Source organism: Lissotriton vulgaris, chromosome 2_1, assembly GCF_964263255.1.
Source record: "Lissotriton vulgaris chromosome 2_1, aLisVul1.2, whole genome shotgun sequence".
Classification (NCBI taxonomy): domain Eukaryota; kingdom Metazoa; phylum Chordata; class Amphibia; order Caudata; family Salamandridae; genus Lissotriton; species Lissotriton vulgaris.
In genome coordinates this window covers 687,563,653-687,581,050 of record NC_141687.1, presented here as the reverse complement: position 1 = coordinate 687,581,050, position 17,398 = coordinate 687,563,653, and the positions used below count along the sequence as shown (strand labels likewise).

The 17,398-nt window shown below is 44.5% G+C and overlaps 1 protein-coding gene across 2 annotated transcripts in view; it reads left to right on the top strand.

Moving 5' to 3' along the window:
• The first annotated feature begins 1,400 nt into the window (after positions 1-1,400).
• The window catches only part of OVCH2 (ovochymase 2), a 1,017,769-nt gene continuing 1,001,771 nt past the window's right edge, over positions 1,401-17,398 (top strand). Inside the window, exon 1 of one of the 2 annotated variants that reach the window (XM_086955909.1) lies at positions 1,401-1,684. In XM_086955909.1, the coding sequence (XP_086812035.1) occupies positions 1,588-1,684 (97 nt within the window). In that variant the 5' untranslated portion in view covers positions 1,401-1,587. The remainder of the gene's footprint in view (positions 1,685-17,398) is intronic. The other variant, XM_086955910.1, reaches the window with a different exon arrangement.

The window sequence follows — 17,398 nt, the reverse complement described above, 5'->3', positions numbered from 1 at the left end:
CACCCTACCACCACTACCACTCCAACAGCACACCACCCTACCACAACCACATACATACCTACCACCTTAACAGCCGCCCCACCACCTACCACCACCCTAATCACTAACACCACCCTACCATCACCACCCGACCATAACCACCACCAACCTAACCACCACCACCCTAACCATCACCACCCTAACTGCCACTACCAACACCCTAACCACCAAATCCCTAACCACAACCACCCAAATACCACTCTAACAAACACCACACCTACCACCTCCTTAATTATCAGCCTAACCAAATTCCCACCATCATCTCCATTCTAACCACCACCACCATCCCTGCTGCCTCTCTACCATCAGCCTACCCACCACCATAAACACCTCCACTACCTTACTAGCCACCTCCACCACCATACCCTAACAACCACCACTCGGACCTGCTCCATGCTGCTGTCTCTCGCCCATGCTGTGTACTTTCCCTGCCACCCTCCATGTTGCTTCCAATCCTGTCCTCCTTGATCAGTTCACCCACAAGTGCCTTCCTTTTGATTCCACTCCTGCGTTCCTTGTTGCTTTCCTCCCCCACTTATTTTTAATAATTTGGCACTACATTTTTACTTATCTAACTTGAATCAGTAAACAAAAGAAGAAAACGCATTCACGCATTTTGAAGGCGCATGCATGTGCCCACAAAATGAAACAGGAGCTGCCACTTAGTACCTTTTTGGTAGGTTTCCTCTTTAGCCATGCTGCACCGCATCGAGTAGTTCCCAATGGCGAGACCTGTTGGCTTTGCCAATGCTTTTTGTTGTGTGGAGATCGTCCTTCCCACACCTTCTGTGGTTTTCTGAATTTTGGTGAGGATGCAGAGGCCGCTTCAAATGGGTCATGTTGCCCGCAAACTTATTATCTAATTAAACGTATTTGAATGGACATTCCAGCCACTTTGAGCGGTAACAAAGAAAGCATGTGTACACGCCTCACTTAGCTGACCTTTAAAGCTATTAATAACCTTTGACCTTCGCAAGCATATTTGATACTTTGGCACCCACAGGTGTCCAATGAGCAGCCCAGAAAAATAAAACGCGTTTTGACGACTCCCATCCTACTCAAAACTGTTTTCACACATGAATTCAAGACACATTTCTTCCCCATTCAATTGTATTTGTTGACATGTGAACTTAGGGTCTGGAATACACCCCTGCTGTAATTGACCACGAACAATAGACTGCAACTTGTCTTAGTGGGATTCATAAATCATGGGCGCATGCCACCGAGTGCGCTTGATGCAGATTAGCCGCTGAGGCGTGCAGCTGGACCTGACTGTTCTGGTACAGTGCACGCTCCATCAATAAGGGCGCTTTTTTTTTTTTATAAATCTACAATGTGAAGGCACTGGCCAGCACATTAAAGAAAGTCTGCATGCTCGGCTGAATCGAAGACTTCCATTGGTTCACATTTTCCAGCGCTTATGCCACAGCTGGGTGAATGAGTAACAGATTTTAATTAGCCTAGGAAGGCCCTCCCACAGTGCCTCATTCCCCTTTTCTCCCTTATAAAATTCTGCTCATCTTTTAAGCTGTCACTTGCAGGCTGAACATGGCGCCGCGGGAGTCGCTCGGGAAGACCCTTCTGGTCATACTCTTGTGGGGCTGTCTCGGACAAGGGCGCGGAAAACCTATGGAAGGAAACCAAGGTAATGGAAGAGATTGGGCGTGCCTCCTTTCTGTCTGTTTGGGAGGGTTTTGATATAATGTATCTACCTATCGCTAAACTAGTGCTGTACTCCACTAGTCGGGCAATGTGACGTTCCAGGTCATTCATATTTGGCTTAACGGAAGCATAAGGTTTACATAGGCAGCGTTATAGCCAGATGGTGGGGGCATGTCTTTAAGTTGTGTATGTACGAGGCTCTACGAGGCCCCACCCCCCTTCCAGACTTTTCTACCTGAGTCTTTATTTTGACCTGCAGTCGATGTTAGTGACGCTTCTACTCGTTACAGGAAGGTAACCACGCGTATGGGAACAATTTCGTCATTTCAGAGTGTGGGTCAAAAATAAAATATGAAGCATGTATTGGTTTTTAAGATTGTTGACGCATCAGATGATACTACAATCGATACAAGGACTTGAAAAAAGAGAAAAGTAAAGAATCAGGGAACTGGTCGTAGACAAATGATTCCCTGCACCGCGTTCATGCGCGGTCTCTTGTAAGGCATTCATTACCCAGCAGATAGCTGCGTTAGATTGCACTGCAGGTGGTGGCTCAAGTTATCACCTTAGCCTGGTTGGGTGAGTCTGTCTGCCTGCTCTGCTCTGCAGTCTGCAACATGCGCATAAATGAATGTACTGAGAGACAGGCCTGGTGTAGGGTGACTCAACGGACAGAATTGCACACAGGGGCTCTTCTTGAGTAAAGTGCAGGGTGTAATCAGCTTATTTAGAGAAGGAGAGTGTCTGTGTTTTCATATATCACTGGGACCGCACCACAAGGGGCTACCCTGCCTCAGGACAGACAGACCCCAGTGCCTGGTTTTCATGCGCTCTCAGTAAAGTCAATTTTCGCTAGGGTCCTTGGTCTGTGACGCTTTCATCCTTTTAAGTTGTAACGTATTTTGCGGATGGCGAGTAGCAGAGAGCGTTTGGGTATTGTAGTTTATTTGTTTGAAAGAATGAATGGACACTTTTGCAGAGGACCAGAGTCCCCAAGAGACATTCCGGTGCTATAGCAGGGCAGACGCCACAGCAATGGGAACCAGACCAAGGCCTGTTAAAAAGCCCAGGGGCATTTTTACAATGCAATGTTACACCATGGAATTGCAAGGAATTTTGCTGCACCAGGTTGCACGTTTAAAAAACACAAGGATGTGCAGATTTTGCAAGAACACAGTGCACCCCTGTGCTCTTCCCCGCACCAGTGCAAAACAACAGCCATGCACCAATGAAGGCACAATTCCGACATGGTGCAAGGGTGCCTGCGTTGCAGAGATGATTGTGGTTGTGCAGGAAGGGGCACCACCTGCACAAAGGCAATCATTAATGGTGTTCTGCAGCTTCTTTTTGTGCTGCAGCAGCACACATAGAAAGAGCAAAATACACAAAGAAATACAATTATTTCTCCTCGTTATGCACTTTATTGTCTCCCCTGCAAAAGCGTTAGTTTTTGCCGCCTCAGATTTACGAATTCTTGTAAATCTGGGACAGTGTCAAAAAGCCATGGATGTTGCGTGGGAACACCCACAGCAACACACATGACACGCCCCTTTGACACAGAGTACATATTTACAAAGCCGTGTATGCAAATACGCAAATAAATATGGGGCAGCACACAGTGCCATCAGAGCTTCAAAAAAGTGACGTCACAGTGGAGTAGCGGGCTTCTAAATATGCCCCCAAGTTTTTAACTGGGTTTCATCAACAGTGAAGTAAAGCTGAAGGCCTTAGCTGAGGCATTGGGCCTTTCCCTCCTCACCCCCACCCCCCCAAAAGAATTTACCATATGACTATCGTAAATTGTTTTCAAAATTTAAATTGACATAGTAAACAAAACTGGGAAGTGTCAAACAGTTGGCTACAAGATACACATCAGCAGCCTTGTCCCTTCATGGAGATGATGGCACATGTCGATGCCCTGTGATTTTCAATTTGTCTCCATGTTTTTGGTAATTTTAACGGTTCTAGAATATCATGTCACATAGATAATGTTAAAAAGAGACAGGTTAGATGAAAAAAACTTTATTGTACAGTATCCCACGTTACCCCATTTTGCTACATTTAGCTGCATTTTGATCTTTAGCTGAATTTAGTTCACAAATTCGTGCTCCGTTTTAAGGCGTTGTGACACAATTACCATTTTGTGTCCTTGTTGATTTTCTTGCTGACTTAAAAATTGCAGGACAGGGGTCCTTAATGTTTTGACTCTCTGGGCCCCCTTTGAATCATTTCTGTAATCTGGGGACCCCTCCTGAGTCACTGTTGGAAGACTGCAACCCCCTGCTAAGCAATTTTTGCGTTTTGAATCCGACAACAATACACAAACAAATATCCATTAAAAATATGCCCATTTTCAAATATTTTATTTAATTCACAAACAAATATAGAAAAATCAAAAATGTAATTTTAATGGGAATGTGGAGTTTTTCTAAATATAATTCTGACAGAAGATAATACGCTAAACTCTTGCATCATTGCCTTTTTTGCTCCTTATGCATGATCTCTTTTTGTCGGTGCTTCAATTGAGGCCATCAGTTAACTTTACTATATTTTGTTTGCTGTATTTGCGCTGTTCTAAAATAGGCAGCTAAGGATACCAAATGAATTTCTTTTTAGCATCCAATTTAAAATTCCTTCACATTTACAGAATGTAAAATTTTCAATTGTGCATCTGTGTATATATATATATATATATATATATATATATATATATATATATATATATACATAAACACACATATATATTTATATAAAATATATACCTTGTTAATCTTAATGTTATTATTAACATAACCGTCACAGACTCCACAGCAATGCTCACCCCTCGAGTAGGCTATACGTACCCTTAAGGGTCTGCAGACCACAAGTTTAGAACTACTGTTGTAGCAATTGATGTCATTTTCTTCTTCAGTTGTTCTATTGCCACACATAAATGAGTGATTTCAGGTTAGGTCACATTTGACTAAATTCACACTTTTCTGTTTTTCCATGTGAAGTGTGACTTGCTCCTTTAAACCTTTATATCGTTTTTGAAGAATGCCACCTGATTGTGCAGCCGAATGGTAGAAGAACCTCTACATATTCATTCAACGATTCAATATGGTGATACTCTAGTTGCTTAAGAATAGGCACCTGTCATTCACAGACAAGGGATGTGTAGTGTGAAAGGAAACACAGAAATTAAGTGAGTGTTATAAAGAAGATGCTTTTAGAAGCCCACTAAGCTAGTGAGAGCAATAAATAAAAACGCATGTTCTGTTAAAATGCAGCTTTTAACCTCTAGCACACATCACTAATTTCTATGCAATTACTTTTTGCTCTTTTTCAGAATTGTGTTTTTTTTATAATAACACTAGCAGCCAGTCCCAACGTTGTCCGGGTATGAATTGCTGCCGGCCAGTAGTATATTGTTTTGTAGGATTTTGTTTTGATAGCATTTCTTATCTGTGACAGGCTTGTGAAACGCTCCGATTCACAGTGCACTGCTGATGCACTTAAGAGTGCGCGTTCAGTAGTGTGTGAACTCGAGTTTCCCCACTTTATTTTTCCTTGCAATATTGTATAGCGCAAATTTGACAACATGGCATGAGCACAATTTACATTACAGAAGAACACATTCATTTGTGGTAGGCACGGGGAGACAAAGCGATTTGCCTGGAATCATAGGATGTTGAGCTGATACCGAGATTCAAACGTAGCTCCCCAGCTCTAAAGTTCGCAATTTTAGAACTTGTGGCTGGAGGTGTGTCTAAAAGTGTAGGTCGGTGCTGGCCGTCAATGAGACAGACCTGTGCATTTTTCAAATCAGTGGTGAAAAAATATGAGTAGGTTGCTGGAGATGTGGGCCGCTGTGCCACCAATGTACTTACCGGTGGAGGGTAAACACCCATTATTCCGCAACTTTCTTTCCGCATACCATCACTCCCCATACTTTCATTACGAAAGTACCATGACTCCGCAATGCCATTATAACGGATGGCATTACATTTTATATGCTTTCACCACGCATACATCTACAACGAAATTCGTTGTAAATGCATGAATGGTAAAAACATGTTTTTTTAAATGTTTGGATAAGGTAAGTATAGGTATATGGGTATATGTTTTGGGGTACTGAGGAATATGTTTTGGGGTGTTTGGGTATTTTAAGCGTTCAGATATAGTTTTGGGTTATGGGGTACAGGGGTATTTTTAGGGTTTAGGATAGGTATGGTTTTTGGGGTACAGGGATATGTTTAGGGTTCAGGGCTAGGTTTGGGTTTTTGCGGTATAGGTGTATTTTTAGGGTTCAGAGGTACGTTTGGGTTTTGAGGTACATGGGTATTTTAGGGGTTCAGGGCTAGGTTTGGGTTTTGGGGCACAGGGGTATTTTTAGGATTCAGGGCTAGGTTTGGGTTTTGGGGTACAGGGGTATTTCAGGGTTCAGGGGTAGGTTTGGGTTTTGGGGTACAGGGTTATTTTTATGGTTCAGGGCTAGGTTTGGGTTTTGGGGTACAGGGGTATTTTTAGGGTTCAGGGGTAGGTTTGGGTTTTGGGGTACAGGGGTATTTTAAGGGTTCGGGCTAGGTTTGGGTTTTGAGGTACAGGAGTATTTTAGGGTTCAGGGATAGGTTTGGGTTTTGGGGTACATGGGTATTTTTAGGGTTCAGGGCTAGGTTTGGGGTACAGGAGTATTTTTAGGGTTCAGGGGTAGGTTTGGGTTTTGAGTTACAGGGGTATTTATAGGGTTCAGGGCTAGGTTTGGGTTTTGGGGTACAGGGGTATTTTTAGGGTTTAGGGATAGGTTTGGGTTTTGGGGTACAGGGTATATTTATAGGGTTAAGATGGGTTAGTGTTTAATGGTGTTGGGATATTTTAAGGAGTAAGGGTGGGTTATGATTATGGGGTGCAGGGGTATTTAAAGGGAGCAGGGTGGACACCCGGAGCTGTAATGTACAGAACCTGGGAAGAAAAAACAATGAAATATTGGGCACACCGCTCGCTTTTTTTTCCGTAATTCCGCACCCCGCACACGCCCATGCCCCCAGCACACGCCCACAGCACCCGATATGAGACAGGGTATGAAGGGCGGAACGTACTACACGCCCCAGCATTTGTCACGCCCCTAGCACACACCCACAGCACAACACAGACACGCCCACAAGGGACTACTTTGCTGGCACGGTTCTTTTACCTTTTAAATGTATATGGTGGGCGTCTGCATAGCCTATGTCCTTCTGCTGCAACTGCCCTTTCCAACGCTGTACTTGGTGTTGTGATTGGTGCTGTGGTTCCTGAGATTACCCGCCTCAAAGGTTTGGGCTCTCTCTTTATTATATTAGTATAGATAGATAGATATAGATACCATGTATTAATACTGGTTCCATCTGTGAGGGAGAAGGAGTCAGTGAATCGTCCCTTTCAACCACAAGGATATTTTCACAATTAAAAAGCACCTTCTGCCGAATCTCTTGTGTCTCCATGTTAAAAATGACGCAAAATTGGCGCAAGGGGCTTGTAAATCTGACCCATTGTTTTAGTAAAACCAACCACTGTGGTACGTTTTAAATCCAGACCAACACTCTTAAAATATTCTGCCTACTAGGATGGATGACATGTGATTCTACAACTTGAAATCCTCACAATTTTATGTAACATTTCCTTTAAACTGATTACAAACATGTGAATTATTGTCTCTCTATAATGTGGGTATGATCTTAAGTGCTCTGACACCCTACACTATTAATGGGGCTATGTAGAAGTTTCAAAATCCTCTTTTAGTTTCTCACTGCTCATATGGGTGTAACTTTTGGTATTTATCTGTTTCCATGGATGTCATTGCTTGATTTTACTCGGGAGAAAGTGTCATTCTTAAGTGTCACACATTGGTTATTGAATGTCACTCAGAAGTACACTGAAACTATGAAAATTTCACACATAAGCAATGTCAAACCTTGGCAGCTATGCGTTTCCACCTCCGCAATAATACCATAGTGGATATGGTTGTCTGGAAGGAGCCACTCACAAGGTTTTTGGTCTGATTTTGCACGGGGTTCTGACCGAGGCAGAGGAACATTTTAATAATGATAATGACCTGCCGCCCATGCACTGCAAAGGCTGGCTCTGTACACAGGCAAAAGGACTTTATTTCAACAGGCCCTTGGCCTGAGACACAGAGCTGGGCTCGCGTGGCCTCAGTGCCGCATGTTCACATTTAGTGTGTCACCTGCACGCCATCACGCATTGCTCTGCAGAGTGGGGTAGGGTGGGTCATATGCGCAGATTAAACTGAGTGGTCAGCACCAGTCATCTGCGCCTGCTCCTGTGGACATGACCGAAGTAGCCTGCAAGTAGCTGTAAGGTCACGTCTCCTTCTATTTCCTCATGTAAAAACCCTTTCTCTAATCATTAAAATGTTTCCATTACACTGGGGCCACATAGTCCGAAACTCAAATTTGGTGCTATTGCACATATTACTGCCTTGCAAATAAATGTACAAATTGTATACTTTGAACATTGTTATTGAATAGAATTGCATATTTAAAAAAAATGCCCTGACAAAATTACCGAATGGTAGATACCAAATTTTACCGATTCGGTATTTACTATTCGGTAATTGCTATTTAGGTAAAAAATTCAGTAAAAATACCGAATCGGTAAGATTTGGTATTTACCGATTCGGTAAATACCAAATCGGTATTTGCTATTGAATCCTATGGGCCTTGAAGCCCATAGGATTCAATAGCAAATACTGATTCGGTATTTACCGAATCGGTAAAAATACCGAATTGCAAAGGGGGACAGGGTGTCACTTTGACACCCTGTTGCACCCCTGTAACTGGCTTGTGCGCCATGTGGCACACATACAAGCCCTTAGGGCATGTCTGTGTGCTACATGGCACAGGTGTACATGCACAGATGTGCATGTACACAAGAATTTGTTATTTACCATGCAATTGTATTACATGGTAAATAACGAATTCTAAAGGCCCTGTAGCACTGTTAGAAGTGCTACCTACATAGGAAAATACAGATTCGGTAATTTTACAGATCGGTAAATTTACAGAATCGGTAAAATTTACAGATTCTGTAATTTTACAGAATCGGCAATTTTACCGATTTGGTAAAATTACTGATTCAGTAAAATTACCGAATCTGTATGTTTTCAGTGCCCCTACATACCAATGTCAAAATACCGGTCGGAAACGGCCGAAAATCAGTATTTTCGGCCGATTCCGACCTGTATTTTGACACCTACATCTGGCCCCTAAATGTATATATTTCTTCACAGCATAATAATGTAGTGATCGCTTTTTGTTATATTACACAATTTGACACTATATGTATTTAAAAAAAATGCAGAAATATAGAACTACGCTCATTAGTGCTTCATTCATAATACAAGCATCATGCTAGTCCTGCATGCAGGTCCGCGTGGAACCTAGCGCACACTGAAAGCAACCCCCTATTTACATGTTGAATAAGAACAATTTGAACTTTTAACTAACCCTACTTACAAACATTGTCCTTTAAGACCTATCAACTGCCTTGGGAAATGATGGCTGGAAATCAAGGCTTGATCTAGGTGTCGCCAAAGGCAAAGATGGACAGTGCAATGGAAATTTCCAGATGTTTATTACGCCTCTTGTTTGCCTTAGTGTCTGGGTAATCGCCCATTCATCGGAGTCATTTCAGGTGCACTGTGAACAGCATGAAATGGTCAGGTAACCTCTGCTTGGAAAATTATGTAAACGTCTTCCAAAAGGCTGAATTATATTAGGGGTACTAAAGGTACTGTAAGATTTGATGCATACAAATTCTGAATATCGAGAGAGTGTACACTTTAGGTAATGCTTGACCATGCAGTGTTTAGTTTTTTTGTGGTCAGTTGTAGCTTTATTATTATTATAAAATTTTATATACGCGTAGCTACCCGAAGGCGTCCCAGTGCTTGCATCTAGACAGGGGTTTTCAGCAGGCGCTGCACCAGGTTGCTGGAAGAGCATTCAGTTGCATTTTACTTTATTTTTGTATGTACTGACCCTTTCTTTAAGGTAAATTACTTAATGTGCATCAAAAGTACTTTTGGGACACTCATGTCATTGATTTGTCAAATTTCTGAGTGCATCAATGTTGACTTTACAAAACATACAAAAAAGGAATTAGTAGGGTAATAGTGTCAGCCAAAAGACAACATTTGATGCACAACAGGCTTAAGGGTTAGAGTGCACAAGGGTGCTGCTTTTAACATGCAAAGATTTATAAAATGTCCAATTCTTTCTATTTGCGAAGCTTGCAAAGATTCCCATTGCAATCCCATAAAGGTTGTTTCTGCATAGTGTGACAGTTTTTACTGCATAACAATATATTTTTTTCACTTTCAACAAAGCTAGCCAGGATGAAATGAAAAATGTATCTGCGAGTTTACCTTTTGCAGAGTTTTTCTATGTGTAATGACATTGCAGAGGAAAAGATGCAGGCCACAATCTCCAAAGGTTTTTGCTATGATTTATTTTGTAGTACTCCTGGCTTACGTTTGAATTCTGTGAGGAAAGCTAGAGTAAGTTTGGAACAGTTTACCTTATGTCTACAATTCATGAGTAAGATAGGGGTACTATCTGTGTAAGTCTCACCTACTCCCAGCAAATCTTTTGTGAATTGGCTCATGGAGCTCAATTCACACATGGCCTGATTCACAAAAGGGTTGCTATGTATTCTTGTAGTAGTTCTGGCTTACTTCCAAATTTAATTAACAAACCAGGAAAACTCCTGGCTTACTTCTGGAATTCAGTCCCAAGAATACACGCCACTCTCGGGTCCCCTCCTAAGCCATCAGAAACCATGGCCTCTAATACCCTCTGAAGCCCTACCCACCCTACAAAGGCTGACCTGGTCCGGCACCCATTTATCACCTCCTAATAGCTGATGGTGAATCAAAACAGATTTATCCACAGAAGGTAGGCTCCAGATGTCGTTTTGGACCAAGCAATTTCCAGTCCGCATGTTAATTCACATTCTAGAGACCAGTACTAAGAACAGCAGGATTCAGGTCTGGACATACCATCTGGAATCCCTCTTTCTGGCTAGATATTATCCTGACATCTCAATCCAGACTCCCTGTAATTGAGAGCTTAATGTTTCCTTTTATTTAAACCCGTTCATTTTCTCTGCACCAGTTTTGGTGACACCTTGAATTGCCATACCCTGAGTGCCTGCCCGACGACCCATGACTGCCGCATGGTCTGCTTTTATAACCATAGTGAGAAATACCACTTTAGCTTTCAAAAGAGATTGGTAAATATTTTAATCTTGAAAAGAAATATTGGTGCTCTCCTACTGTGGCTCTTTGTTTAGCAGGAATTCAAAATAGACAATAAAGTAAGAGGGTGTGGAGTGTTACCTCAGTTTATGGTACCATGCTCCCCTTCAGGCTTGAAGAGAAGAGCAACAAGCTATTTGCCTACACTATTATGGTTTCAGAGAGAGGTTTTCTAAACCTACAAATATGATTTTGATCCTGGCCTTAAATACTTTCATAATTGCATACAATTAACTTTTCCTCCCTTAAAGAATCTATCTATCTATCTATCTATCTATCTATCTATCTATCTATCTATCTATCTATCTATCTATCTATCTATCTATCTATCTATCTATCGGAAAAATCCTCTGCATGTCTAAAGAAGTGTACCCCTGCCCTGATTGCTCTACTGTACTGTTGTCTGGATCCCTAATGCTGATTTTTTTCTCATAGGTGAGCACAGATCATGCGGGTGCACCATGACACAGGTCTGTCTCACAGTATGTGATCTTGTTGGACCAGGAGGGGCACCCAAAGTGCTATCCTTATAGTGGTGGAAGGCTACAGCCTTCGCCAGGTGTTAAGCAGCACAAGGGCGGAGGTGGCAGCATACTGTGTAGTGATCAGTAGTAGTGACCAGGTCCTTTTTACCCTGTCACTGGAGTGAGGCCTACAGGTTCACTCACTTTTTTAAAAGTTCAGCTGCTGTGTGCTTGACTCACCCTTGGCCAACTTCAGGTAGACCTGGAGTGCTGCGCAGGAGCAGTGACTCTGCGCTAGATGTGTGTGTGTGCCTGGGAAGGGTACAGGTCAGGGAATTTTATATACTGCTGCCTGCTGTTCTTATTATTGTTTTCGCAGTGACTTTGAAATATCTACAAAGGGGCATTGGTTGACTAAACTGGTTTGATTTTTGTATGCTGCTGCCTGCTGTACTTGTTAATGTTTAAAAAGTCATTGTGAAATATTTGCGCCTTTATTCACAAACCAAAGGGCCATAGTCTGATTAAATTGGTTAGATTTGATTTTTGTATGCTGTTGTGTTTGTATTGTGTGACCAGTCACTTTTAAGTATTTGCGCCTTCATACACAAACCAAATGGGGAATGGTTTGACCAACCTGGCTTCATTTCTGCATACTGCTGGATTTGTTTTTATCATACACTTTGAAAGTATTTTCACCTTGATGCAAGAGAAAGGGGGATTGCTTTACAAAACACGCTTGAGTTTTGTATATTGCTGGATTGCGGATTCTTTTATTATGCGCTTTGAAAGTATTTGCACTTTTTTCTTTGCTTCACCAGTTACAATTAGTATAGATTCTGTCATTTGGTACTTGATATTATGGTTTGTTTTTATCCTACATGATGCATTATTGATGGTGTTGTTTGCATTTTTCTATAATATCTGCACCTGAAATTGTGTAATTAGCTCTGTTTACAATACAGAAATGATAAATACAGACACACATCCTCATCGGTGTTCTGAAGCTCCCAAGCAGTTTTCACCCTCAGCCTTGTGTGCCTGCCTGTTTATGCCCTGCTTACTAATAAAGCCCGGGAGACAGCCATGACAACGCGGGCTTTACACCGCGCTGCCATTATGACGCTGCCATTACAACGCAAGTCGTTACAAGTGATTCACTCACTTCTCCTGAGGCACAGCCGGGAGCTACGATCTCTGGTCTTTTTAAAACTGTTTGATTCTGTATTTTTAAAATTGTACACTTGCCTGCTCTTTGCATAGCAAATTCCCTTGGCTCTTAGACACCCCTGCACAGCGGATTTAGCACTGCAGCGGGCGAAGTGGTTCTGATTACTATTGCTGCCATTTCCGCGGTGAGCAGGACATGCCCACCTGCGTTGGCCATGCCCCTTTCGCCAAGCCTACTTAAGCGCTGAGCACTAGCGCCGCCCTGATTCACTCACTTCTCCTGAGGCACAGCCGGGAGCTACGATCTCTGGTCTTTTTAAAACTGTTTGATTCTGTGTTTTTAAAATTGTACACTTGCCTGCTCTTTGCATAGCGAATTCCCTTGGCTCTTAGACCCCCCTGCACACCCGATTTAGCGCTGCAGCGGGCGAGGCGGTTCTGATTACTATTGCCGCCATTTCCGCGGTGAGCAGGACACGCCCACCTGCGTTGGCCACGCCTCTTTCACCAAGCCTACTTAAGCGCTGAGCACTAGCGCCGCCCTGATTCACTCACTTCTCCTGAGGCACAGCCGGGAGCTACGATCTCTGGTCTTTTTTAAAACTGTTTGATTCTGTGTTTTTAAAATTGTACACTTGCCTCCTCTTGGCATAGCGAATTCCCTTGGCTGTTAGACACCCCTGCACAGCGGATTTAGCGCTGCAGCGGGCGAGGTGGTTCTGATTATTATTGCCGCCATTTCCGCGGTGAGCAGGACACACCCACCTGCGTTGGCCACGCCCCTTTCCAACCCTCTCCCCCACTTGTATATAGGATATGTCCCTACCGGAAGCGCAGCGGACGAGCGCAGCGGGCGCGACGATCGCGCGCCGAAGGCGCGCCTAAGGCAAGCCGTCTGCGCCCGTCCGCGACCGGCTGGGGCCTGGGGCCCGTCACTCTGCCCAATTCACATCTTTTGCCCCTAGGGACTTGATCGCTCTACACGCACTCTGGCCGCTGGAATCCACCAGCTACTTAAAACTACAACAACTAGGCATTCTCCAAGTCCGCAGTACTTTTCCAGAGTTCAGGACCCTCCCGTCCTCCCTCACCCCCGAGCACACAGTCCCCTCCCCTTTTTCTAAACCCCTGTCCACTCAGGTACCTGCTAATATGGAATTAGCAATCACATACCTTAACACCCGGTCGTTAGTCAGCCACCAACTTGACATATGCCACCTCCTGGACTCAGACCGACCTGACATTCTTCTCTTAACGGAGACCTGAATGAATGAGGATTCCCCCCCTGACATCTTGGCAGCCATTCCACCGGGGTATTACATTCGTCAAGCCAACCGGCCAGCTGGTAAACCTGGAGGTGGCGTAGCCGCCATTATCAAACTCTCCCTCAGGTTCACTTCCCTCTCTATACTCACCATCCCCCAGGTCGACTGCCTGGCAATCAGATTTTAATCCTCGGTGTCCCCTCTCACCTGTGTCCTGGTATACCGCTCCCCTCAACCCATGCCCAACTTCCCCTCTCTCTTTGGCGATCTACTCTCTCAGCTCACAATCAATAACTCCAAACTCCTGGTCCTGGGAGATTTTAATTACTGGCCGTCAGATGTACATGAAAGCTCCCACTCCTTGGCTTTCACCGACCTATTAAGTGGGCTCATTGGCCTTCAACACGTCCACACAGCCACTCATTCCAAGGGCCACATCCTAGACCAGGTGTGGACCTACAATCTTGAAATCAAGTCGCTCACGATCTCACCTTGCCACTGGTCGGACCACTTCTTAATCTCCTTTCTGCTCCTGGTCCCTCCACCGCCCCCCGTAGCCGAGGCTCTAGCCTCCTGGCCCGCAACTGGAACAAAGCAGACCTCGACCTATTTCTTACCTCTTTAACATCTTCAGTTCCGCCCAGCCCAGGCTCCATAGACTCCCAGGAAGCCGCACTTGTCAAATGGCTAGAGTCCGCAGGCGACAAGGTCGCCCCCCCTAAGCTAATTAGAACTAAGCGTCCCCATGACGCACATCGATGGTTCTCAGATAGCCTTAAATCTTTGAAACTAGGACTCCGCCAAGCCGAGCGTCGCTGGCGCAGAAATTATGACCCCTCAGAAAAATTACACTTTCTAAAACTATCTGGAGAATACAAACAGGCAATTTCAGCCGCCAAAACTGCCTACTTCTCCACAAAAATTCTTAACTTTGCGCAAAAATCTAAAGAAATCTTTGCCATTGTGGAGGAGCTCTCACACCCGGATAGGGTGACCATCAAACCCCTCCCATCTCAGGCACTTTGTGATTCCCTTAACCGTTTCTTTATAGATAAAATCAGCAAAATTAAAAACAGTATTTCCTCTGGATCCCCGGCGACGTCCCTCACAGAGGCTACTCCCTCTTTTAATTCCCATTCCTTGACCCAGCTTCCCCCATACTAGAGGAAGACTTTCTCTCTCTGCTTAATAAAGTTTCATCTGGCTCCCCCACAGATTGCTGCCCTCCTGCGTTTCTACGGGCCGCCTTTTCGACTTGCCCCGCCCCTCCGCTGGCCCTCCTGAACAATTCTCTCCTGCTCTGTGAGGTCCCCAGGCAGTTCAAGAACGCTGAAGTGGTTCCCATACTAAAAAAAACCAACGCTGACCCCGCGGTTATGGGCAACGTCCGTCCCATCTCCCTTCTCCCTTACCTGAGTAAGGTACTTGAGACACATGTGACCAGCGTCCTCAGTTCCTTTATCGAAGACTCCAACTTCCTAGACTCCCAGCAAGCCGGGTTTAGACCTGCCCATTCGACAGAGGCGGTCATCCTCTCTGTCATGGAGGAACTCCGTAGAGGCGCCGATTCCAACATTAGCCAAGCCTTGATTCTCCTGGATCTGTCGGCGGCCTTTGACACGGTCGACCACACCATCTTGGTCGACCGTGTCAAAGAGGCGGGCATCAGTGGGACGGCCCTTAACTGGGTCCGCTCCTTCCTGACGAACCGCCACCAATCTGTCCGACTCTCCCAGTTTTCGACTGACAGGATAAAGCTCACCTGCGGCGTCCCGCAGGGTTCGTCCTTGTCCCCACTCCTTTTTAACTTGTACCTCACCCCCCTGATCCGCTCCCTCCGGGGAAGGAATGTCACTGCATTTAATTATGCAGATGACATTCAGCTTGTCTTCAATCTCGACTCCTCGGATGAAGCGGCCCAAGACTTTCAGTCCACCCTTTGCCATATCAGTAATTGGATGGGCGCTCACCATCTTAAACTTAACCCCGACAAGACGGAGCTTGTTCTTGTCGGAGGCCCATCCAATCCCTGGAATTCCACCTTCTGGCCCCTTTCCCTCGGCCCCTCTCCTTGCCCTGCTGACAAGGTGAAAAGCCTGGGGGTTTACATCTCCTATGATCTCTCAATGAACCACCAGGTCAGTGCCACTGTGTCCTCCTGCTTTTTCCAGCTTAGGAAGATCCGGAAAATAGCCCATATTCTGACCACCGAAGCCCTCACCTTGGCACTGCTGGCATTAGTCATCTCCCGGATCGACTATGCCAACGCCCTGTATGCAGGCATCCCACAATATCAAATCAAAAGATTACAGCTGATACAGAATCAGGCAGCTCGCCTGATCTACCACCAACCTAAACATCACCACGTCCGCCCTCTGCTCAAAGCCCTTCATTGGCTTCCTGTATCGGAGGGTTGCAATTTCAAACTAGGCTGCTTGACCCACAAATCTCTGGCCGGCATCGGTCCCTCCTTCATCTCCTCCCTTCTGCACCCTTACGCCCCCTCCAGGCACCTCCGATCTTCTCAACATGCGCTCCTCCAGACGCCTAGGTTCAGGCGCAAAAAACACGGAGGTCTCAGATTCTCTTTCCTGGCCCCCTCATTCTGGAACTCTCTCCCGCTGGAACTTAGACTCTCTCCTTCCTACCCTCACTTTAGGTCTCTCCTCAAAACTCACCTCTTCCGTAGCATCTACACATAAGCACTTCTAACCTCCCCCTTATGCCTCTTACCGAATAAGTGAACAGCGCCAAGAAACCGTCCGGTGTAAGCCGCGCTTTATAAGAATTTTTTACATTACATTACAATGACTTGCGCTGGATGGCGCTAGAGACTAAGGAATAGTAGATTTACTATTCCAACACCTTCCATACTGTTGCGTAGGCTGGAGTTGGAATAGTAAATCATACTATTCCAAAATCCAGCGCCTACAGCGCAAGTCGTTGTAACGACTTGCGTTGTAATGGATGCGTCGTAATGGCAGTGCGGTGTAAAAGCCCATGTTGTCATGACGTACATCCATAAAGCTCTGATGGTAGATATCGAAATTGCATCCTCAGTTCATTTTAAATACTATAGAGTGGTTAATATGATACAAAATCCCTGACAGACGCAAGCGTTTGGCATGCAGATAATTCATACCAGTTTATTCTCTTGGAGCTGGCAGGATACTGGGTTATATCTTGTATACTGCTCATGTATATTGTCAGTCAAGTCTGATAAATTGTTGATTTGGGTTTGTCTTTCAAAGTTTCAAGTTATTTTCCATCAATGTAAATTCTAAACCAGACCCTATATAGTTGTTCTTTGTTCTGCAGCGATAGGCAGTTCCTCAAACAATAGGACTGCTCCATGGCATTGCTCTGATTCCTTTCTCAGTTAAATAATCTGCGCTTGACAATAATGTTACAAATGGTGTAGCTTATATGTTAAGAGTGTTTCTTACTTTCTTATTTGATCTTTGAGTACGTGAACATAGAGCCTTTTCATTTAATGTGGG